Genomic DNA, 25,357 nt, shown 5'->3' with positions numbered 1-25,357 from the left:
CGAGATCCTTGAGACAGGAATGTGCCTTTGCTGTCTGTACGTCTCAAGTGAAACACATTTAGCCCATAATGTTTGATGAGTGAACAAGGAAAGAGGAAGACAAGGAGTGGATAGAAGGAACAACACAAATACAACTGATTTGCTCTTCCTCAATGAGCATTTCCAATCGACTTAAACATGGTATGGACCCACTTTTACTATGCTTTTACCAAGCTGACTCATTAATCTACGAAGACAAATTAGAGGATTGTTGTATTAGCAAGAGAGTTCCAACACATCTTCCACTCTTCTGGTTAGCCACAAAATTAATATGTAAATGCTTGCCTTTAAGGAAGTCAATTTTAGCTCATCAGTCTCTAGATTAGAAACTTAAATAATGCTAATCAAAATATCTGAGCTTTCCCAGTGTTTAGTATTCCTAATTTGCTGTGTTGGGCCAATTTAGCAAGATTCTGTCTCAATAGTACAAGGGTTACCTTTGACCCTTTGCCATGTAGATTCTTCTATTTTCATACATTGTATTATGTGACAAGAATTTCTGCAAACTTGCTATTTCATAACATCTCTCAAAATAAATGAATGAAAATCAAAGACTCCAACTAATCAAGGCCAAGATGTTTCAGATTTGAAAAAATGAAAATGACCATCAATCTAGTAATATAAATGGGCAAACAGCAGGTGATCCAAAGCATGGAACACCGCAACGTACAAATGATCCCTCCACCGATTTGACTGCCCCTGCAAACATTACAGAAAGGTGCTCCCCAAGAGGAGGAGGAGAGCAAGCTTACCCACAAGGCCATTTCCTAGCATCTAAAGACCTAGTCCACAAAGAAAGTAATACTTCTGTTGCGAAGAAAAATGCCTTTGAGTTGCTTTTTCATAGCTATTGGAAATAATAAAAAGTTACTGATTATATCCAAAAAAAAAAGCAAAAAAAAAGAAAAGCAGCAGCTTTTATCACCCATAAATGTGTAATTGAATAGTCTCACTAACAATCAAATCAGCTATAAAAATGAAAAGGAGGAGAGAAACAATGATCACATAGTTGGGCTTGAAGAGGCTTCTCTTTGACTCTGAAAACAAAAGATGGGACAGCCCAATTTCTGCCTGAACTTTTGAAGCAGTTCCAGGATAGAGGCTTCACAGAAGGTCTGAGAACCTTTTAAAGTAATTTTAATTACTTTTTGATGTTATCTTGAGTAGAAAATAAAAGAGCTTTTTTTGATAAGTCCTTGAACTGATGAAGTGTCTGTCTCTAAGAATTCTGCAATGTCCTTTGAAGGCTTGGTGAGGCGATGCACATTTTCCTGATCTTGCCAAAAATTTCACAAAAGTAATTATTCAGAAGTGAGAATAAAAATATGTTTTGAGGTTCTTATAGGTTTCATTTCTGATAACTTCACCATGTTATTTCAATCTATTAAGGCAGACATGTGACAAATGCCTTTATTCATCATTGGTTTTGTTAAGTTGGTACTTTCTTTTTATATTAAAAGTTTTATCTTGGGAGAAACTTTTTGTGAAAAGAAATGCCATTCCCAAATCTCCAACTTTGAGGCCCACAGAAATATGCTAAAGCCTGATGAGTTTCCCATTTGTTTAAAATGGAAACCTTTATGACCTTCCTCTAAAGTCATAAAATCAGAAAATTCAGTTTTAAAATAAAAATTTCTGTACTTAAACATTAATGTTATCAGGAATTATCAACTGATAATTTTCAGATCATAAGCTATTAGAATTATTATTCCAGGAATAGATTGTAACTTTCCATATTTACTCATTGGAGTATTATTATTATTATAGTATTATTATTCCAGAAATAGGTTGTAGCTTTCCTTATTACTAAGTAAATAAGGAAAGTTACAACCTAGTTCTGGAATAATAATTAATTCCCCAGTTATGGCCCTTGGGAAAAGCGTAGAAAAACAATAATCTCAAGAAGGAAAAAGGAAAGGTCACAGGAGTCCAACCCACACAGAAAAAGGAAATGGAGAGATCTAACCTTCTACCCCAAAAACGGGGTATTAATCAGTTATTTAGATACTTTGTAAAAGTGTAAACAATCTTTATAATTTAGAAAAAAGTAGATAAGTATTTACTTATTTTTACCACCTATATGAAAAAGATTTTCACTCCCATTAACTAATAAACAAATACATATATTTTGAGACGGAGTCTCACACTGTCGCCCAGGCTGTAGTGCAGTGGCACAATCTCGGCTCACTGCAACCTCTACCTCCCCAGTTCAAGTGATTCTCCTGCCTCAGCCTCCTGAGTCACTGTGATTACAGGTGACTGCCACCATGCCTGGCTAAATTTTTTTGTATTTTTTATACAGAAGGGGTTTCACCATGTTGTCCAGGCTGGGTCTCAAACTCCTGACCTTGTGATTCACCTGCCTCAGCCTCCCAAAGCACTGGGGTTACAGGCGTGAGCCACCATGCCTAGCCTATATTTTTAATGTTATTTCAACATTTCTAAACACAAAACTTTAATCACTTAATTGTTTTTCAAATAGATACATATGCTATTATGTATAGAATACCATTACAACTTTTTTATGCAGGTTAGGCTTTTTCAGCAAGTAATTAAAAGAATAAGTAATCACATATAAAAATAAATGCATATATATGTGTGTGTATACATATATATATGTATATGTGTGTGTCTGTATATATATATATATATAAAGAAAAAGCATTATATAAAAAGAAAACACCAAAGAGATAACAAATATCAACTTGAGAAAAGAAAAAGAAAAATTTTTAAATTTGATAGAATTTATAGGACCTACATGTGCCTTTTTGCTCTTGGGCCCACTAAAATCTTTCTTTGACTTAATAGTTTGAGTCACGATGACTTTTGAAGAGACCATTTCTAATGAATTCCCATAAAATCGTTGGAAAACGTGATACTTCTGCAGAGATTTAAGAGCACGAGGATCTCTAGATTTTTCTGAAAAAAAAGAAAAAAAAAGACTTAAAATGTAACATTACTGTAGTTTTTCAATAGCATTCTCATCAATTCTTCAGATTATCCCATATCCAGTAGTTAAATTAGTGGAAAGTAATTTAATCTTATTATGCTTCCTAAAGAGAGAATGTAAAATCAGATTATCTGTGGATAATAATTCTTTCTCTTATTTAAAAGGTGGAAGGGAAAAAACTTACTTTAATGGTCTACCCCCTAAATCAAGTATCAGAGTGCAATGAAAAAAGGACAGATTCCAGGCATTACCTATGTCCTGTGCCCTGTGAATTAGTTTAAGAAGAAAGTAGAGGCAGAGTCAAGAAGACAAACTTCTAAATTATTCTGACTTCTTGCATCACTGCCTAGAAAAAATCCTTACTCCAGACCATAGCCACAGAGCCAGAGCCCAGAGCACGGCAGCTAAACTGATAAAATCTAATAAGAAGTCCCAATAAACAGCAGGTGTAGTGGCTCGCACCTAATCCCAGCACTTTGGGAGGTGGGTGGATCTTCTGAGATCAGGAGTTCGAGCCAGCCTGACCAACATGGTGAAGCCCCATCTCTACTAAAAATACAAAATTAGCTAGTTATGAGGGTGCATACCTGTAATCCCAGCTACTTGGGAGGCTGAGGCAGAAGAATCACTTGAACCTGGGGGGCAGAGGCTGCAGTGAGCCGAGATCGCACCACTGCACTCTAGCCAGGGCGACAGAGTGAAACTCCATCTCAAAAAGAAAAAAAAAAGGAAGTCCCAATAAAAGTCAAGGTATGTCTTACTCCCTTACCTCCATAAAAAACTATAACACTCATGGAAATGCAATAACTAAGATGATTAATTTTTCTATGTCTGTAACTATATACATCAAACCACTCGGAAGCATGTTAACGGTTCATCGAAAGCATGCCCCCACACGTTGGTCATTATTTACAAACCAGGCTAATAAGTACTTCATACGAGCATACTTGCTATGCCTACTCCTAGATTATTCTCAGAGTAAGTCTTTTCAACTCTAATGGGGGGGGTGGAAAGAACAGGGATACAGAAAGCTGAGATGAAGACTAGACCCCTAAGTCAGTCTCTGGCGATCCACTATTAGTGGTTTCATGGGCCTCCTTTTGTAGTTTCAGCCAACCTGACCATGAAGGCGGAGAGAATGCTGGTGCTCATTACATGCAGTGAATCGGATGGTGTGTAAACGGGTAAAACTGCTTGAAAGACTATGATCTCAATATATCTGACTCCAAGGAATACATACATTGCTTAAACTACAAACCATCTTTCCCTAAAACAACTTCTAGCACTTTCTCCTAAACACCTACATATCTACATACGTATGACTGTCGGTAAAGAAAAAGAGAAGTTATCATTACGGTCTTTCCCAATGCACATCTAAATATCTCGTAGACTATATTCAAAAATTTTAATTTGTGTCTCATGATATGATAATTTTCCACTATAAAGTAAAAGGTAGAGAGTCAAGTAGATTTAAGTTTATTTCACCAGTCACAGAGCTCACCATCAAACTGACTTTTGGTCCTGTCATAATCATCACTCAGGGGTTTATGAGAATGCCAGTGGACAAGCTCATCAAATTCCCTTTGTTTAACCAGTGAGGTAACAATGGGATCATCACTGTGAGACAAAAAAAGGCATATTTTAAATTGCACACTTCCAAAGATAACACAGCACACATTTTATTTTATGATATTGTTTTAAAATCATAGCTACCCTTCTTTCTACAATATCATGTGGGTGATAGAATCTAAAGAGCAGTTTATTAGAGGTTTAATAAATCAAAATCTACTCCTTGTCTCTAACAGTCCCATCGGTATCAACTAATATTCATTAACTAATTCATTAATTTAAAATACGCAGCTGTAGTGATTTACTCTAAGATTAAAAGCTATATAGATTTTTACATAGTAATGGCCAAAGGGCACTGAAAGTTTTGATTTTTAATTCATTGTGTATTACAGACACATGCTACATGTCATGTACTCCAGTCTTCTGCATTTCAAATAAGCTTTGTTGAATAACTCCCGCATTCCATACAAGTATTTATTAAGGCACACTTGTGGGCCTCATACCTCTTTAGAAAAGGCAAATCTTTCAAAATATCTCCAGCAAATTGATCAACCAGAGAAGATGACATTGGAATAAAACCCAAATTTGGCACCATTTCACTGGAGCTGTCTGTAAACAAAAAATGGAGACAAGGACAAATGTAAAGCTTTCAGACAGGAATATTATGTATTATTTTCTAAAATTTCACATTAAAAACATTTTACCTTAATCTTATTTATATGTATCAAGTTAAGCCCTTCTTAGAAAGCTATTTCCCACAGTAAAAGATTTTGGCATACAGCAGAGTATAAAGAATTAGACAGTATTTTGGAATATATGTGGATATGTATGGGGGATGTGTAGGTGGGGGGATGGATGGATGGGTGGATGTAGGAATGGGTAAGTAGATAGATCATAGATGGATAAATCAGATAGGAGGAAGGGAGGAAGGAAGAAAGGAAGGAAGGGAGGGGGGGAAGGAGGGAGGGATAAGGGAAAAATACTTATGCCTTTTATTTTCAAGTGTGAGTTCCTTTTATTATTTCTTATTACAAGCAAAGAGTTTGAGGATGGAAACCTCAGAGATTATATATCTATATCTATATACATGTACATATACACACAGAGAGAGACTTTCATAAAAATGAAATAAAAAAGAAGTAGGGAAAAATACAGATGGTAGTGAAATTATTTGATACCATTACAGTATTCTCTTGGATCCTCCTTGATTTTATACACACACACACACACACACACACACGCGCTAGATAGATGGTTGATAGATAGATAGATAGATAGATAGATAGATAGATAGATAGATGATAGGTAGATAGATAATAGATAGATGACAGATGATTGATAGATAATAAATGATAGATAGGTGATTAATGGAGAATAATAGGTGATAGATAATTGATAAAATATAGGTAGATAGATGATAGATAGATAGATAGATGATTAATAGATAGGGAATAGAAAGATGATAAATAGATGATTGATAGATCGAAGATAGGTACATAGATGATAGATACATATGATGATCCATATATACACACACCACACACACACATACACACACACACATTAATGAAAATGAAATAAAGAAGCAGGGAAAAATACAAATGATAGTGAAATTATTTGATTCCATTGCAGTATTCTCTTTGATCCTCCTTGATTTTAGACACACACACACACACACACACGCACATTAGAAAGATAGATAGATAGATAAATGGATCGATAATGGATGATTAATAGAAGATAGGTAGGTAGATGACAGATGATAGATAATAGATAGATAATTAATAGGGAATATATGATAGATAGATGATAGATAGATAGATAGATAGATAGACAGATAGATAGATAGAGGTAGATAGATGACAGATAGATGATAGATACATACATACATACATATCGTGTACATGATGATGATAATGGAGGAATGGATGACTTTCTATGGAACGTCTGGCCCATGATTCCAGGTAAAACACCATTGCTCTGCCTGAGCTCCTGGCGCTCACTCTGCCTGTGTTTGTCCGGATCCTTTTTGATTTAAGTCCCTGCAACTTGCTGCCTAAAAGAGCCAGAGAGCCCACGTGGTCCTCCCTAAATTTTTCAGCCCCCAGGATTCCTCTTCTATTGTTTTGAGCTTAGCCATAATTATATGAAAAGATGTTTGGTGTCTCTTATCCAGCATTTCAGATGTTTTACACAAAGAGATTTTTCTGTTGACCTATACTGCCATATTACTGGAAACGGAAGAAACAATATTAATTATAAGCAAAATGTAAACCTTTATTATTATAGCATACCACTCCAAGGAGATAAAATAAAGGTAACTTATTTTTATTGTTAAAATCAAGTGTCAGAAAATTATTTATTCTTGCAGCACTGAATTAGTGGTGTTTACTAAACATTTTCAGAGGAATGGTGCTTAAATTTCAGATTAAATTAGAAGTTTATTACCTTTGATTGGTGATGGTGTCTTTTGAAGAAAACAAAATTGTGTTGTTCTCAGAGGAAATGGCTGTCCAACCTCAAAGTCTCTGACCACCTTTGATATGGTATTCCAGAGATATTCGTAATCTTTCATAATGGTATCTCCCAAATTCAAATGTAGGCCTACATAACAATTAAAAACACTAAATATTAGAAGCCATTCACACCCACACAAAGAATCATTAGCCACATTTTGAGTAAATTCATGGACTTCTGAAATACTTTCTACACGGTGAAATTTTTAGTGAGTTCCACATCGGACATAAATGAAAATAGTCACTAGTGTTGACAAAGAGATACAGACTGTAAAGTTTATCTTGTTTTCGTTTTAATAACTAAGTATTAAAATTGTAACTATATTAACTAAAAAAACAAATCAGCCTGTAATCCCAGCACTTTGGGAGGCAGAGGTGGGCAGATCATGAGGTCAAGTGATCGAGACCATGCTGGCCAACATGGTGAAACCCTGTCTCTACTAAAAATACAAAATTAGCCAGGCGTGGTGGCACATGCCTGTGGTCCCAACTACTTGGGAGGCTGAGCAGAAAAATCGCTTGAACCCAGGAGGCGGAGGCTGCAGTGAGCCGAAATTGCACCACTGCACTCCAGCCTGGTGACAGAGCAAGGCTCTGTCTCAGAACAAAACAAAACAAAATCATGAACATTTAACTACTCTTTAAGGTAATAAAAATGTCATGCCACGCATAACTTTACAACCAACAAAACTGAATAAAAACTTTAATTTTTGAGAGATGAGAAAAATTTGTAAAGGATTGTTAAGTTTACATGCAGCCAATTTATTATGGTAATTACAATATGAAGGAACCACATCACAGTGGTCAAAACTTCAATAATGTTCAATCAGTTAGAGTTCTGTCCAAACATGTTTTTGTTTTGTTTTGTTTTGTTTAACTATTAGGAAACCTCAGAAACCTTATCTTAAGAAAAGATATTAAGGAAAGAAAAACAAATTATATATAAAACATATAAATCAGCCTTATCTTTTGGAAAAAAATTAAATTTCCTAAATATCTTAATGGCAGTAAAATGATTAAATTAATTAAATTTTATGAATATTATGCATGCATTTAAATGAAAAATTCAACTTTTGATATTAATTGAAAATGCTGAACGTGCAAACATACATTTTCTCCAGAAATAATTTTAATGTAATATTAACTGAAGAAATATTTTAAAATACAGCATTCCCTCTGATTGCAACTAAAAAATTACATACATATATGAACAAAGATGAAAAATGAATATAATTGCTATGTTATATGTTGAAAATATAGAAAAATTATTTTGCAGTTTTAAATTCCTTATAAGGCTTGTCTGTGGATGAAAATACAATTATTATAATATACTGAGATGGTACCTTTTATATTTTCATTTTCATAGTAAAAAGCAATATTCTTCAACAAAAGCTCATCACTTAAGTCAGAAAGGTGAATTAAGTTCAGATTCCAGAATTCAAAAATATGTATATTTCTTAAGACAAAATATTCACACCACTTTTTCTGAAAATTGAAAAGAAAACCAAGTTATTGGCAATTTTCATATTAATAAACTATAGAGTTCGTATGCTTCTGAACTGAAAGACGGTGCACAGCACGGTTCCAATTCTTACTAATGAAAGCGCATTCAGGCTGAGAAATGGTGAATACTTTATACCTTAAGGAATTAAAGCATAAAATAAAATAAAAACTGATCCAAAAAATGTGTTCCATATAGTGCTTTATCCTGAATCAGGGAAATCTACACTTGACTCTCAAAATAGTATTTTTCTCACAGTTACCCACAGATAGAATCCTAAGGTTACAAAAATATTCCTGCTTTGAAATGTGCTTCTGTTCTTTATTTAGATTTTAATATGCTCAGATTTAACTTTCAGGTCAAAAGAACATTTTTTTAAAATAATGTGTTTGAGTGTTCAGGGACCTAGAAGATGCTGAATCCTTCAAACTCTAAGATTTCCATCCACCTACCTGGTTGATCTCCATCTTCAAGGTTGAGAGTAAACCTCATGGAAAGATCCCTTCTATGATTTGCTTAGTTGCTTTCTCCAGAGGCCTCAAAAATACTTTTATAGTGAAAATATTAGGGGCTATCTGGAATTACACTTCAAGCTACTGGGTGTTACCAAAAATGAGGCGTGGAATATGGGAAAGGCAACACAGGTGGCTGACTACGGGTTAATCAGCTGTTGCTCCATAGGGCACATATTTGGAAGCTGGACAGAGGGAAGTCAGATCTCAACTTGATCATTCATTAGCTGTGCTCATGGACCCTGAGGCTGAGGCCAAGTTTTTCCTTTGCAAAATGAGGGCATAAGAGGATCGTTGCATGTCTAATTAAAGACGAATGTTTCCCATTCGCTAAAAGTACAACCTAGACCTTAGTCTCTTAATTATGATCAATAGTGAGCTCCGCGTCATTAAAACCGGTGTATTTTCAGTCCTCTGCCTATTACAATCCCCTATGGCAGCTGATACTATGAATCACAGCCACCTTTTGAATTGCCCAGTTCCTTTGACCTTCAGGACAACCCATTCTCCTTGATTTTATTCCTATTTATCTAAGTGATTCCTTCTCAGTGTCTTTTGCGTGGCTCAACACATAGTTAAGTGTTTAATATTGGAATATTTGAACTCCCTGTCCTCAGCTCTCTTACCATATCTCTCTTCCAGAATAATTTCATCTCTTAGCATAGCATCAATTAACATCCATAGGGTAACAATTCCTAAGCTTTTATCTCTAGCCCATTCGATCCTTCCAAGTCCAAACCATTGTTTCAAATTGTTTACCAGATATCTCCATATGGACATTTCATTGGCACTTTAAACTCGATATTTCCAGAAAAGAAACTCACAGTCCTTCCCCACTAATGTGCCCTTCACCCAATGGCAGCATCCCCAAAAGGCTCAAGCCAGGGATCTGGGAGTTATTTGACTCCTTCCTTTCCTTCATTCCCCACACTCAGTCACTAAATCTGTCATTCTTCACCTTAAATAGCTCTCAGAATAGCCCACTGCTATTCATCTCTATTTACCCCTCGCTGATCCCTAACACCATCCACACGTACATGACTGAGGTAATAGTCACCTAATTTCCACGAATCCCCCCTGTTCTGCCCCAGCAGTGCACTCTCTGCACTGCAAGTCAAGGAAAGTTTTTTCCAATGCAAGTGCCGCTCATCCATTTGAAACCATCCAATGGATCCTCATTGTGCCTTTCTCAAGCTCTATCTCCATTCTCTTCACAGGGCCTACAGAATCCTATTGGACTTGTCTCTTGCCCACCTCTTCAGCTTCATCACTTTCCCGAATTTTTCCTACCCCTACTATGATAGACATATCTCAGTCCCTTGGTGACGCCATCCTCAGGATAATCACACCTGCTGACTGATGCCCTGGAATCCGGCTTCATCCTCTCTCCATCCTGCTAACTCCCTCCCTTTCTTCAGGACTTGGGTCTCTTCATTCCTTTAGAAGAACCACTGTTTTCAGACTATGTTGGATCTTTTTATTATCAGATTATAAAGCATCCTATGGTTCCTTCTTCATAATTACTTTTAAAATTTAATATCTGTCTTCTCTGGAAAATATAGCTCTCTGAAGGGGTTAGAGTGGGAAGGGCAAATATGTCTTTATTTTCCTTATTCTGTCCCAGTGATAAGCACAATGCACTAAATGTCTGTGGCCTGGCTTCCTAGTTGATTGGTTATAAAATACTTTCCTTGAACATTTTCACTACATGTATTATGATCCTTAAAAAAGTTCATGCCAATTGATTCATCAATCCCATTTCTAGCTCTCAAGCCAAAATCAATAACCCCAAATTAAAGGAAAAGGCTTATACACAAAGAGAATAACAGCATCTCTAATACATCAAAGTCTTCTTAATATTTCATAATAGAGAGATGGGTAAGTAAACCATGATACTAAAAGATAACTAGTAGCCATTAAAAATGATACTAACTAATATTGTAAAAGAAAATAGAAAAACATGAAAAGAAAATAATATGTGTGTATATAGAGTTCCAATATAAGAAACAATAAAACATCAGAAAAACATATGCATGTAAAATAAAGAGAATACACCAAAATGTTAATAGTTAGCTGCAATGATTTAAGTGGTAGTCCTATGGGGAAGTTTTTCTTTTGTTTTTGCTTCTGTTTTCCTAAAGTCTCCAAATTGTCTCTAAATATTCTTTATAACAGAAAGTAATAAACTATTACATTGATTTCTTAAGTTTCTCTTAAGAGCAGACCACAGTGATCTGCTCTTAAGAGAAAGAGCAGATATCGTTGTGTTATCAACTATAGTTGATAACACAAAAACCTGATCTTGGCAGAGATTTAACGACAGATAAATAGAGAGGCTTTTTCCTTAGGTTAGATATATATCATGCTATGTGTTAGTTCTCCTAAACATAGATGCTGAAATTAGAAAGTGATTGATGTAGGCCATTAAACTAAAAGTAGTCCCACATAAGTGAATTTTAAAAGTTATTGTGGTTTTTATCTATCAAACATTCAAAATACAAAAATAGTAAACTAATCAAGAGTACATTTACCATTTTTAATAAAGGCTTCGTGTCCTCCGCCCAGTGGGAAGTGATGAATCTAGCACAAGCTCTTTGAGAAAGAGGCAGATGGAGTAGAAGAACCACAGTGAGACAATGCAGTTTACACAAATCTTCCATCTCCTGCAGGGTTAAGCAATTACTTTTCACCTGAATAAAATAAAGAAGGTAAGCCAGAGAACAGCAGGGTGTGACACTGCATAATAAGCATATAGGACCACAGGAGCTGGCAGCCACCTTTGCTGCACAGGAATCAGGAATTATTACTTTTTTTCTTTTTCTTTTATTATTTTTTTCTTTTTTTGTTTCACTCTTTCATCCAGGCTGGAGTGCAGTGGCACAATCTCAGCTCACTGCAACCTCTGACCCCCAGGTTCAAGCAATGCACCTGCCTCAGCCTCCTGAGTAGGTAGGATTACAGGTACTCACCACCAGGCCCAGCTAACTTTTGTATTTATAGTAGAGACAGGGTTTCACCATGTTGGCCAGGCTGGTCTCGAACCTCCCAACTCAGGTAATCCACCCGCCTCGGCTTTCCAAAGTGTTAGGATTACAGGCGTGAGCCACCGCGCCCAGCCGAATTATTACATTTTTCATTCTACATTTTGTAAAGACTTTCCTTTTCTTTATAACATAAACTCTACTGCATTTATACAGATGTGAGATAAGTGGAGCAGCAGCTGCCAGCTTAACAGTAGTTAAAATAAGACCATTTTCAGGATTTTTAGTTAAGCCAAACTCTACATGAGCTGATCAAGCAACTAACGAAGTCATAATTTCACAGGACTCTGCATGGATGGAGCCATATATTAAATGCTCTATTCCATCCAAGGCATCATATTTTTAGGATAATATTGAAATTATCAGGTCGAGGACACCAGGATGGTAACAGATCTGAAAAACCTGCCCCATGAGAACAAGGGTAAAGAAGTGGGCACATCTGACACTGTGGGACAAGAACGTGATAGCTGTCGTCAAACATTTACAGAGCTGTCAAAGAAGCAAGTGTAGGATTTCATCAAGGCACCTCCAGAAGGCCAAATAGAGTCTAATCATTAGAAGTCCCAGAGAGACAGATTTGACTTAGCATCACTTTTGTGAGAATGATTTATAATAGCACATCTAGTCATGAAGAAATGTTTCACTAAAAATATATTCAACCAGATATTGGAAAAACAATTATAAGGATGCTAGGTAAAAGATAATGAGCCCTGAACATTTCTGAAATGTTCAGAAACTTCATTTCTCTTTAACAGAAATCTTTTGCCAGAATCCCCCAGGAGATCATATACATAATAGTATGTGTATACATGTGTGTCTGAGTGTGTAAGAGTGCGTGTGTGTGTGTGTGTATGCACATGCCCACCCATAAGCACATATATGTAGAGACCACTGTGTATTTGGGGAAGGAATCCAGACTGGCCAACAGATTCTTAATGGACTTTATTAGCCATAAAGAGGGTTAAAAATGTTAGTATCTTTCTGGCTAGTTTGACGCCAAGACACCACAGTAGGAATGTTCTTTCAAAAGACAGTTGGTGGCTGGGCACGGTGGCTCACACCTATAATCCTAGCACTTTGGGAGGCCAAGGTGGGTGGATCACCTGAGGTAAGGAGTTCAAGACTAGCCTCATCAACATGGTGAAACCCATATCTACTAAAAATAGAAAAAATTAACCAGGCATGGTGGTGTGCACCTGTTACCACCACACTACCCAGGGGGCTGAGGCAGGAGAATCACTTGAACCCAAGAGGCGGAGGTTGCAGTGAGCCGAGATTGTGCCACTGCACTCCAGTTTGAGCAACAGGAGTTAGACTCCCTCTCAAAAAAGAAAAAACCAGACAGTTGGCAGTGTGAAATTTGCCCAACACAGACCTGAGCTCCATCCACATTGCTATTTAATAGCTCTGGTTTGAAAAATGTTACCTGGACTATTTCAACTTCAGTGTTCTCATATGTGAAATATCTCACAAGGCTGTTGTGAGGATTTCATGGCACAACGCAAATAAAAAGCCCAAAACAAAGTCGCATAGTAGGCTTCCACCAAGTACTAATATCCTGTCTTGTTTCATTTTCCTTTCGATGATTTAGACTCAATATATACTAAGGGAAACATCCACATAGTAAAATGTTAAATCATTGAATGGCACAATAAATGTTTCCTGATAAATATAAATTTCAATTTTAGTTTTTGAAGTGTATATAAATAAGAGAAAAACATGAAGTACCAAATAGAGGAAATGAAAGATACAAATCAATAAAACTTCCTAGGTGGAGAGCAATAGTATTTCCCAGTAAAGTTATAACAAACACACCTGTTGGGTCTGTTTTCTGACAAGAGGAGGAATTTCTGTTTCCTTTTTTTTTAAATTGTTGTACTTTAATTTCTGGGGTACATGTGCAGATCTTGCAGGATTTTACATAGGTATACACATGCCATGGTGGTTTGCTGTCTCCATCACCCCGACACCTACATCAGGCATTTCTCCCAATAGTATTCCTCCCCAACTTCCCCAGGCCCCACTGTACCTTCCCTAGCCTCCAGCCCCCAACACACCCCAGTGTGTGACATTCCTCTCCCTGTGCCCATGTGTTCTCATGGTTGAACACCCTCCTAAGAGTAAGAACATGCAGTGTTTGGTTTTCTAGTCTTGTGTCAGTTTGCTGAGAATGATGGTTTCCAGATTCATCCATATCCCTGCAAAGGACATGAACTCATCCTTTTTTATGGCTGCATAGTATTCCATGGTGTGTATGTGCCACATTTTCCTTTTCCAGTCTATCATCAATGGGCATTTGGGTTGGTTCCAGGTCTTTGCTATTGTAAACAGTGCCACAATAAACACAGGTGTGCATGTGTCTTTATAACAGAACGATTCATAGTCCTTTGGGTATATACCCAGTAATGGGATTGCTGGGTCAAATGGAATTTCTATTTCTAGATCCTTGAGGAATCGCCACACTGTCTTCCACAATGGTTGAACTAACTTACACTCCAAATGGCAGTGTAAAAATGTTCCTATTTCTCCACATCCTCTCTAGCATCTGTTGTATCCACATTTTTTAACGATTGCCATTCTAACTGGCGTAAGATGGTATCTCAATGTGGTTTTGATTTGCATTACTGTAATGACCAGTGCTAATGAGCATTTTTTCATGTTTATTGGCCTCATACAGATCCTCTTTTGAAAAGTGTCTGTTCATATCTTTCACCCACTATTGGATGGGTTTGTTTGCTTTTTTCTTGTAAATCTGCTTTAGTTCTTTGTAGATTCTGGATATTAGCCCTTTGTCAGATGGTTAGATTACAAATTTTTTTCCCATTCTGTTGGTTGCCAGTTCACTCTGATGATTGTTTCTTTTGCTGTGCAGAAATTCTTAAGTTTAAGTAGATTCCATATGTCTATTTTGGCTTTTGTTGCCATTGCCTTTGGTGCTTTAGTCATGAAGTCCTTGCCTATGCCTATGTCCTGAATGGTTTGCTTAGGCTTTCTTCTAGGATTTTTATGGTGTTAGGTCTTATGTTTAAATCTTTAATCCATCTGGAGTTAATTTTGCTGTAAGGTGTAAGGAAGGGATCCAGTTTCAGCTTTATGCACATAGCTAGTCAGTTTTCCCAAAACCATTTATTCAACAGGGAATCCTTCCCCCATTGCTTGTTTTTGTCAGGTTTGTCAAAGATTAGATGGTTGTGGATGTGTGGCATTACTTCCGAGGCCTCTATTCTGTTCCATTGGTCTATATCTCTGTTTTGGTACCAGTACCATGCTGTTCTTAATACTGTAGCCTTGTGTGTATAGTTTGAAGTCAGGTAGTGTGATGCCGCCAGCTTTGTTCTTTTTGCTTAGGATTGTCTTGGCTATGCATGCTCTCTTTTGGTTCTATAAGAAGTTTAAGGTGTTTTTTCCAGTTCTGTGAAGAAGGTCAAAGGTACCTGGATGGGGATAGCGTTGAATCTATAAATTACTTTGGGAACTATAGCCATTTTCACAACATTGATTCTTCAAAACCAGGAGCATGGAATGTTTTTCCGTCTGTTTGTGTCCTCTCTTATTTCCTTGAACAGTGGTGTGTAGTTCTCCTTGAAGAGTCCTTCACATCCTTTTTTAGTTGTATTCCTAGGTATTTTATTCTCTTTATAGCACTTGTGAGTGGGAGTTTGCTCATAATTTGGCTCTTTGTCTGTTATTGGTTTGTAGGAATGCTTGTGATTTCTATACATTGATTTTGTATCCCGAGACTTCGCTGAAGTTGCTTATCATCTTAAGGAGCTTTTGGGCTGAGACGATGGGGTCTTCTAAATATACAATCACGTTGTCTGCAAATAGATACAATTTGACTTCCTCTTTTCCTAATTGAATACCTTTTATTTCTTTTTTCTTGCCTGATTGCTCTGGCTAGAACTTCCAATACTATATTGAATAGGAGTGGTGAGAGAGAGAATCCTTGTCTAGTGCCAGTTTCCAAAGGGAATTCTTCCAGCTTTTGCCCATTCAATATGATATTGGCTGTGAGTTTGTCAGTATGATATTGGCTGTGAGTTTGAGATACATTCCATTGAAACCTAGTTTATTGAGAGTTTTTAGCATGAAGGGCTGTTGAATTTTGTTGAAGGCCTTCTCTGCATCTATTGAGATAATCATGTGGTTTTTGTCTTTGGTTCTGTTCTATGTGATGGGTTACATTTATAGATTTGCATATGTTGATGCAGCCTTGCATCTACGGGATGAAGCCTACTTGATTGTGATGGATAAGCTTTTTCATGTGATGTTGCATTCGGTTTGCCAGTATTTTGTTGAAGATTTTTGCGTCGATGTTCATTATGGATGTTGGCCTGAAGTTTTCTTTTTTAGTTGTGTCTCTGCCAGGTTTCTGTATCGGATGATGTTGGTTTCATAAAACGAGTTAGGAAGGATTCCCTTTTTTGTTGTTGTTTGGAGGAGTTTCAGAAGGAATGTTACCAGCTCCTTTTTGTACATCTGGTAGAATTTGGCTGTAAACCCATCTGGATCTGGACTTTTTTTGGTTGGTAGGCTATTAATTGCTGCCTCAATTTCAGCTCTTGTTATTGGTCTATTCAGGGTTTCACTTCTTCCTGGTTTAGGCTTGGGAGGGTGTAAGTGTCCACTGTTGAATTGATGGTGATATCCCCTTTATCATTTTTTATTGCATCTATTCGATTCTTCTCTCTTTTCTTTTGTATTAGTCTGGCTAGCACTCTGTCTATTTTCTTGATCTTTTCAAAAAACCAGCTCATGAATTTACTGATTTTTGAAGGGTTTTTGTGTCTCTATCTCCTTCAGTTCTGCTCTGATCTTAGTTATTTCTTGTCTTCTGCTAGCTTTTGAGTTTTTTGATCTTGCGCCTCTAGCTCTTTCAATTTGGATGATAGGATGTCAACTTTTAGATCTTCCTTCACTGCTTTTGTGGGCATTTATTGCTACAAATTTTCCTCTAGACGCTGCTTTAAATATGTCCCAGAAATTCTGGTATGTTGTGTTTTCATTCTCATTGTTTTCAAGTTATCTTTATTTGTGCCTTCGTTTCACTGTTTAACCACTCGTCATTCAGGAGCAAGTTGTGCATTTCCGTGTAGTTGAGTGGTTTTGGATGAGTTTCTTCATCTTGAGTTACAATTTGATTGCACTGTGGTCTGAGAGGCTATTTGTTGTGATTTCCATTTTTTCTGCATTTGCTGAGGAGTGATTTACTACCAATTATGTGGTCAATTTTAGAGTAAGTGTGATGTGGTGCTGAGAAGAATGTATATTCTGTAGCTTTGGGGTGGAGAACTCTGTAGATATATACTAGGTCTGCTTGTTCCAGTTCTGCATTCAAATCCTGGATATCCTTGTTGATTTTCTGTCTTGTTGATCTGTCTAATGTTGACAGTGGAGTGCTAAAGTCTCTCACTATTATTGTGCAGAAATCTAAGTCTCTTTGTAGGTCATTAAGAACTTGCTTTATGTATCTGGATGCTCCTGAGATTTGGTGCATATATATTTAGGATAGTTAGCTCTTTTTGTTGGATTGATCCTTTTACCATTATGTAATGCCATTCTTTTGATCTTTGTTGGTTAAAAGTCTATTTTATCAGAGACTAAGTTTGCAACCCCTGCTTTTTTTTTTTTCCTCTCCATTTGCTTGGTAAATCTTCTTCTATTCCTTTATTTTGAGTCTATGTGTGTCTTTGCATTTAGGATGGGTCTCCTGAATACAGTATACTGATGGGTCTTGACTTTTTATCCAGTTTTCCAGTCTGTGTCTTTTGATCAGGGCATTTAGGCCATTTACATTTAACGTTACTACTGTTATGTGTGAATTTGATCCTGCCATTTTGTTACTGGCTGATTGTTTTGCCGATTAGTTGACACAGTTCCATCATTGTGTCATTGGTCTTTACCATTTGGTATGTTTTTGCAGTGGCTGGTACTGTTTGTTCCTTTCCATGGTTAGTGTTTCCTTCAGAAGCTCTTGTAAGGCAGGTCTGGCAGTGACAAAATCTCCCAGCAATTGCTTGTCCATAAAGGATTTTATTTTTCCTTCGCTTATGAAGCTTAGTTTGGCTGGAAATGAGATTCTGGGTTGAAAGTTCTCTTCTTTAAGGATGTTGAATATTGGCCCCCATTCTCTTCTGGCTTGTAGGGTTTTTGCCAAGAGATCCACTGTGAGTCTGATGGGCTTTCCTTTGTGGGTGACCCAAACTTTCTCTCTGGCTGCCGTTAGCATTTTTTCCTACATTTCAACCCTGGTGAATCTGATGATTATGTGCCTTGGGGTTGCTCTTCTTGAGGAATATCTTTGTGGTGTTCTCTGCATTTCTTGGATTTGAATGTTGATCTGCCTCACTAAGTTGGAGAAGTTCTCCTGGGTAATAACCTGAAGAGTGTTTTCCAGCTTGGGTTCATTCTCCCATCATGTTCAGGTATACCGATCAAGCAGAGATTAGGTCTTTTCACATAATCCCATATATCTTGGAGGCTTTGCTCATTTCTTTTCACTCTTTTTTTCTCTGATCTTGCCTTCTCATTTTATTTCATTGAGCTGATCTTCAATCTCTGATATCCGCTTGATCAGTTCAGCTATTGAGACTTGTATATGCTTTGCGAAGTTCTCATGCTGTATTTTTCAGCTCCATCAAGTCGTTTATGTTCTTCTCTAAGCTGGTTATTCTAGTTAGCATTTTGTCTAATCTTTTTTCAAGGTTTTTAGTTTATTTGCATTGGGTTAGAACATGTTCCTTTAGTTCAGAGAAGTTTGTTATTACCCACCTTCTGAAATCTGCTTCTGTCAATTCGTCAAACTCATTCTCCATCCTGTTTTGTTCCTTTGGTGGTGAGGAGTTGTGACCCCTTAGAGGAGAAGCATTCTGGTCTTTGATGATTTCATACTTTTGGGGCTTGTTTCTTCCCATCTTCGTGGATTTATCTACCTTTGATCTTTCAAGTTGGTGATTTCTGATGGGTTCTCTAAGTGGATGTCCTTTTTGTTTATGGTGAAGCTATTTCTTTTTGTTTTTTATCTTTCCTTCTAACAGTCAGGCCCCTCTGCTGTAGGACTGCTGGAGGTCCACTCTAGATCTTGCTTGCCTGGGAATCACCCATGGGGATTGCAGATCAGCAAGTATTGCTGCCTGATCTTTCCTCTGGTAGCTTTGTCATGGAAGGGTACCTGCCAGGTGACAGCCAGAGCTCTCCTGTATAAGATGTCTTTTTGGTTATACAGGGGTCAGGGAGCCGCTTGAGGAGGCAGTCTGTCCCTTGTCTGCCTGCAGAGGTGCTGCTGGGCTGTCATAAACTCAGTCCAGCTGCTGTGTAAGCTTCCTCTGGCTCTTGTTTACACAGGTAGGTTTAGACCCCCTCAGCAATGGCGGATGCCCTTCCACCCACCAGGATCAATCATCCCAGGTTGAGGTCAAACTGATGTGCTGGCTGCAAAACTCTCAAGTGAGAGGGCTTCAATTTGCTGGTCTTTTGGGGGGTGGGACCTACCAAGCCATGTCATCTGTGTCCCTGCTTTCAGCTCCCCCTCTTTCTGGGGAGTGGGTAGCTCCACCCTGCCAGGTGCTCTTGTTGCTAGTCAACATGATCACCCAGATCTCTGCTGACAACCTGCAGCGTCTGCTGTAGCTGCCGCTCAGATCTGTGTTGGTAACTCGTGGCGCTTTTCAGCCTGATGGGGATTTCCTGGTCTGTGGGCTGCAGAGGGCATGGGAGAAGTGCAGTATCTGAACCAGAGTGCCAGTGGAGGGGGATGTCCCTGATGCTCTGGTGAGTTGCACTTCCCAGGTGACGCAGGGCCCCGCCCTGCCACAGTTTGCCCTCCTTGGGCTACACCCACTGCCTAACCAGTCCCATTGAAATGAACCTGGTACCTCGAATGGAGATGTGGAGATCACGTGCCTTCTGCGTCTTTCTTGCTTGGAGCTGCACTCTGGAGCTGTTCTTATTTGGTCATCTTGGTGGAATCCCCTGAGATTTCTGTTTTCTAAAAAGCGATGGTACATTCTCAAAGACAATGAGCATGAAGTAACACAAAAGACACGCCGAATGTCAGAGCCTTCTGGCCAGATTTGTGTAAGCAGAGATATAGTCTCATGTGCCTGTCAAAGAAAAACATTGGAACGTGTCATCTATTTAGAAAAATATTTTTATTCATAAGTGATCTTATCAGTGAGCACAACTAGGCTTAATAGATATGTGACAAAATAATCTGTAAAACAGATCCCATGACACACGTTTAAAAATCTACACATGTGCCCCTGAACTTAAAGTTAAAAAAAAAAGAAATGAGAAGATTTTTCTGAGATGAAAGGAAACCTGTGTACATAGAATGAAAGAGCTCACTGTATACCAAGAGAATAAATGAAATTACATCCTCATACCATATAAAAAAAAGCAACTCAAAATGGATTAAAGACTTAAATATAAGACCTGAAACTGTAAAACAACTAGAAGAAAACATGGCAGGAAAGCTCCACAACACTGGTCTGAGCAATGATTGTTTTGGATACCACCACAAAAACACAAGCAACAAAAGCAAAAATAGCCAAATGGGATGGCATCAAACTAAACATCTCCTGCACAGCAAAAGAAGCACAGACCATCCACAGAATTTGCAAACCACATATTTATTCTTTTTTTTTTTTTTTTTTTTTTTTTAAATTCTGAGACAGGGTCTCACTCTCTCACCCAGACTGGAGTGCAATGGCCAAATCTCAGCTCACCACAACCTCTGTCTCCCAGGCTCAAGTGATTCTCCTGCCTCAGCCTCCACGGTAGCTGGGATTACAGGTACCTGCCACTATCGCCCAGCTATTTTTTGTATTTTTAGTAGAGATGGGAGTTCACCATGTTGGCCAGGTTGGTCTTGAACTCCTGACCTCAAATGGTCCTCCCACCTAGACCTCCCAAAGTGCTGCAATTACAGGCATGAGCCACTGTGCCTAGCCAAACCATACCTTTAATAAGGAGTTGAGATCTAAAGTATAGAAACAACTCAAACTCAATAGTAAGAAAACAAATAATCCAATTTAAAAATAGACAAGGGACTTGGACAGACATTACTAAAAACACACAACCAACCAACCAAATGGCCAATAGGTACATAAAAAAAATATGCTCAGCATTACTAATTAGACTAATCAATTAGACAAATGCAAATTAAAACCACAATGAGATGTCACCTCATATCTGTCAGAATGGCTTTTATCAAAAAGATGAAAGATGACAGTGTCAGAGAGGAAGCAGAGAAAAGAGAACTCTAATACATTGTTGGTAGGAATTTAAATTAGTACAGCCATTATGGAAAATGGTATGAAGCTTCCTCAAAAAACTAAAATTAGAACTACCATATCACCCAGTAATCCCTTGTCTGGGTATGTGTACAAAGGAACTGAAATTAGTATGGCTAAAGCAAACTAAATATGGCTTGAGAAGGACTTCACTCTTCTATATTTGAGTCCTTGTGGATGAACTGCAATGTAACTTAACATGTAGACAAGATTGAAAACCTAGTTTAGGAGTATGTTTCTGTAACAATCACTTGAGTCTTGGCCAATCCCAGCAGCCATGCTTCAATCACTCATACACTGCTGAGCATTTAAATAAGGCAAATGCAGAGTTGTAATCAATCCAGCTCTTCTGTACCTCACTCCTGATTCCTGTACATCAATTTACTTTTTTTGCCTACAAGTTTGTTCTAACCACATGGCACCCCTGGAGTCTCTCTGAATCTGCTCTGATTCTGGGGGCCACCCAATTTGTGAATCGTTCATTGCTCAATTAAACTCCTTTAAATTTAATTTGGCTGAAGTTTCTCTTTTAACAGTATATTGAAGGGATATCTGCAGTCCCATGTTCATTGACACACAGTTCACAATAGCCAAGACTCAAATCAATCTAAGTGTTTTTCAACACATGAACGGACAGTGAAAATGAGATATGTATACACAATGGAATACTATTGAGCATTTAAAACGGGGGGGAATCCCGTCATTTTCAACAACATGGATGAACCTGCAGGACATTATGCTAGGTGAAATAAGCCAAGACAAAGAGACACCAAACCATCTCACTTCCATGTAGAATCTAATAAAGTTGAACTCATAGAGAAGAGAAACTCTTCTTTTCAGGGGGTGAGGGGAAAAATGAAGAGTTGCTAATCAAAGGCTACAAAGTTTTGAGATCTATTGTACAGCAGGATGACTACAACCAATAATAATGTATTAAATATTTCAAAAGAAGAGCATAAATTTCAAATATCTCACCATAAAAAATGATAGGTAAGCAAGGTGATGGATATGTTAATTAGCTTCATGTAATCATGTCACATTGTATACATATATCAAAACAAAACATTGTACTTCACAAATATATACAGTCATGATGTGTCAATCAAAAATAATAATTTTTTTAATTTAAAATTTAAAAAAGAAGAGAAACTATTTAAAAGACAGGAACTACTTAAGAGGACAATTTTCTTTTTCTTTTTTTTTTTTTTTTTTTTGATGTAGTCTTGATCTGTCACCCAGGCTGGAGTGCAGTGGCATGATTTCGGCTCACTGCTACCTCCAACTCCCAGGTTCAAGCGATTCTCCTGCCTCAGCCTCCTGAGTAGCTGGGATTACAGGCATGTGCCACCACACCCAGCTAATTTTTGTATTTTTAGTAGAGATGGGGTTTCACCATGTTGGCCAAGATGGTCTCAATCTCTTGACCACATGATCCACCTGCATTAGCCTCCCAAAGTGCTGGGATTACAGGAATGAGCCACCGCACCTGGCCAAGGGGACAATTTTCTGAAAACAGCTTTGGGAAAGAAGGAAGTTTTTTAAAAAAAAGGAAGAAGTATCCTTCGGCAATTAAGTGGTGAAAGGATAAAGGAAGAATTTGTGGAATCTGCCAGTTAGAAGAAAAGCAGATAATTTGAGGACTCAAAACCACTCACCCACTGCCAAAAGAAGTAAATGAACAAACTAACAAAAACCCTGGTAACATGCCTGGACTCTGCCGGGCTAGCAGAAAAAGATAACATCACATTAAATTAATTTAATTAGATTGGATTAAATTGAATTAAAATATCTTGTAACAAACCTCAATATCATTATAATGAAAGGAAAGAGAGTTATTGCAAAAAGTATTAGCAGAAAAAAAATTCCCCACAAATTGAGTGAAAATCTCATCACTACCTCCAAAAGTAGTAATAATAATAGCAACCGTAAAGCAGAAGAAATCCCTAAATCTACACTCTAAATATGGATATGCTCAAACAAGCATTCAATCATACGAAAAAATGATCTTTATTCAGCAGCTGATAAACCAGAAACAGAATTGGAAAGAAAGACAATAAATAATTAATTAAGAGAAATAATCTTAGAAAAATGCAAAGCTAACCAGAAATAAAGAATAAGTTACAAGATGCCCAAAAAAGAATAATATAAATAAAATTTAATGAAGAAAGGTAAGAAAACAACCAAATGACATAAAATAAAAACCAAAAAAATGTTTAAAAAATAGCGGAAGTGAAAGAAAAATATTTGTATCATCACAAATCTTACCAACAACAAAACTGGGCCAAGCACAGTGGCTCACACCTGTAATCCCAGCACTTTGGGAGGCTGAGGCCAAGAGTTCAAGACTAGACCGGGCAACGTGACAAAACCTCATTTCTAATAAAAGTACACAAATTAGCCATGTGTGATGGTGCAAGCCCGTAGCTCCAGCTATCCTTGGGAGGCTGGAGTGGAAGAATTGCTTGAACCAGGGAGGTGGGAAGGTTGCTGAAATCACACCACTGAACTCCAGCTTGAGCAACAGAGCAAGATATAATAGTAATAATAAAAATTTAATAATAATACAATTAATATTTTTAAAATAATCCAATAAAAACCACTATATGCAATAGATGAATGCTAGAGGGTACTGAAAAAAATTGAAACCTCAGAAACCAAATAGTGAAAGGCAAAATAAGAAAACAGAGGATTAAGATTATTCTTTTAATAAAAAAGGTACAACTCAAAGGTAATTGCCATCACAGAACACGTAAAAGTCCAAATTTTAAAATTGTTTAAATAAAATAACAAAGAATACACAGATCATTAAAGAAACTTAACAAACACCATAATACAAACACCTGTAACATATAGAATCAAGACCAAACATATCAGTCATAACAATAAATGCGAGACTTAACTCACCTCTAAAGGGAAAAATAATTTCAATTTGGACCACATTCTGTATACAAGACACACAGCTAAAACAAAATGATTCAGAAAGACTAAAAATAAAGGAATGGGCATAATTCTGCTAGGTAAATGGAAACTAAAAGAGAGCAGAGGTTAGCATCCTGATATTGGGCTAAGCAGCATTCAAGCTCAAAAGTACTACATGTGAAAAAGAAAAGCAGTCTTTTATTCCAAAAGCCATAATCCATAATGAAAAGTTATCCCTTATAAAAAATTATGCAACATATAGGACAGCAACCAACTTTGTGAAATAAAAATGACAAAAGACAAAAGGAACTATATAGAGAATCACACGTATAATAACACATTTTAATACACAAGAGAGACATCTGGACAAAAAAGAAGTTAAAGAATAAAAGACTTAAACCAGTGTAATCAACAGAGTAGACCTTATGAATCAAACTGCATCGTGGTGATGGGGAATCTTCATTTGTCTTAAATGACCCCAGCACATCCATAAAAATTAATTATTCATTAGTTCACAAAGAAAACATCAGTAACTTCCATAATGTAGAAATATTACAAACAGATCTTCATAATACAATAGAGGTAGTGAAAAAAAAAAAACAAAACAGAAAGAAATTTTAAAAATCACAAATGTGCTTCAGTCTGAAACTTAAAAACATTTATATTACGTCAATCTCGGGTGAAAGGAAATACAAACTCAAATTACAGATTTTTTTTTAATGACAAAAACAATTTACAGCATAATCTATGGGTTATATATAAAGCAGCAATTCAGAGGAAAGTTTATTTCACCAAATATGTTTAATATTAAAATAATTTTTAAAATGAAAAAGTTCCCAGCATGCCTAAAAAATCTGTAAAGAAACAACAAAGTGAAAACCAAAAAAGTAAAAGATGAAAGAAAGCCCAAATTAATAAATTTAAAAAATCAATAGATCTCATTAATAAATCAAAATTCTTGGTTTTAAATAACTTAAAAACAGATAAACCACTAGTTAACTTTATCACAAATAAAAG

The 25,357-nt window shown here is 37.0% G+C and overlaps 1 protein-coding gene across 7 annotated transcripts in view; it reads right to left on the bottom strand.

Annotated features, from left to right (window-relative positions):
- The window catches only part of LOC108288585 (probable ATP-dependent RNA helicase DDX60), a 271,788-nt gene that overhangs the window by 61,957 nt on the left and 184,474 nt on the right, over nucleotides 1–25,357 (bottom strand). For 4 of the 7 annotated variants that reach the window (XM_017507561.2, XM_037731051.1, XM_037731052.1 and 1 more), the window contains 7 exons: nucleotides 20,003–20,230; nucleotides 11,619–11,777; nucleotides 8,418–8,559; nucleotides 7,007–7,162; nucleotides 5,062–5,167; nucleotides 4,491–4,606; nucleotides 2,798–2,958 (listed from right to left, as the gene is read on the bottom strand). The exons of the other annotated variants lie outside the window; for them this stretch is intronic. In XM_017507561.2, the coding sequence (XP_017363050.1) occupies nucleotides 2,798–2,958; nucleotides 4,491–4,606; nucleotides 5,062–5,167; nucleotides 7,007–7,162; nucleotides 8,418–8,559; nucleotides 11,619–11,777; nucleotides 20,003–20,230 (1,068 nt within the window). The remainder of the gene's footprint in view (nucleotides 1–2,797; nucleotides 2,959–4,490; nucleotides 4,607–5,061; nucleotides 5,168–7,006; nucleotides 7,163–8,417; nucleotides 8,560–11,618; nucleotides 11,778–20,002; nucleotides 20,231–25,357) is intronic. 7 annotated transcript variants of the gene reach the window in all.

This window comes from Cebus imitator, unplaced genomic scaffold (genome assembly GCF_001604975.1).
Source record: "Cebus imitator isolate Cc_AM_T3 unplaced genomic scaffold, Cebus_imitator-1.0 Scaffold378, whole genome shotgun sequence".
Classification (NCBI taxonomy): Eukaryota; Metazoa; Chordata; class Mammalia; order Primates; family Cebidae; genus Cebus; species Cebus imitator.
Note: the sequence above shows the minus strand (reverse complement) of the source record. Positions and strands in the feature narration are given on the sequence as shown.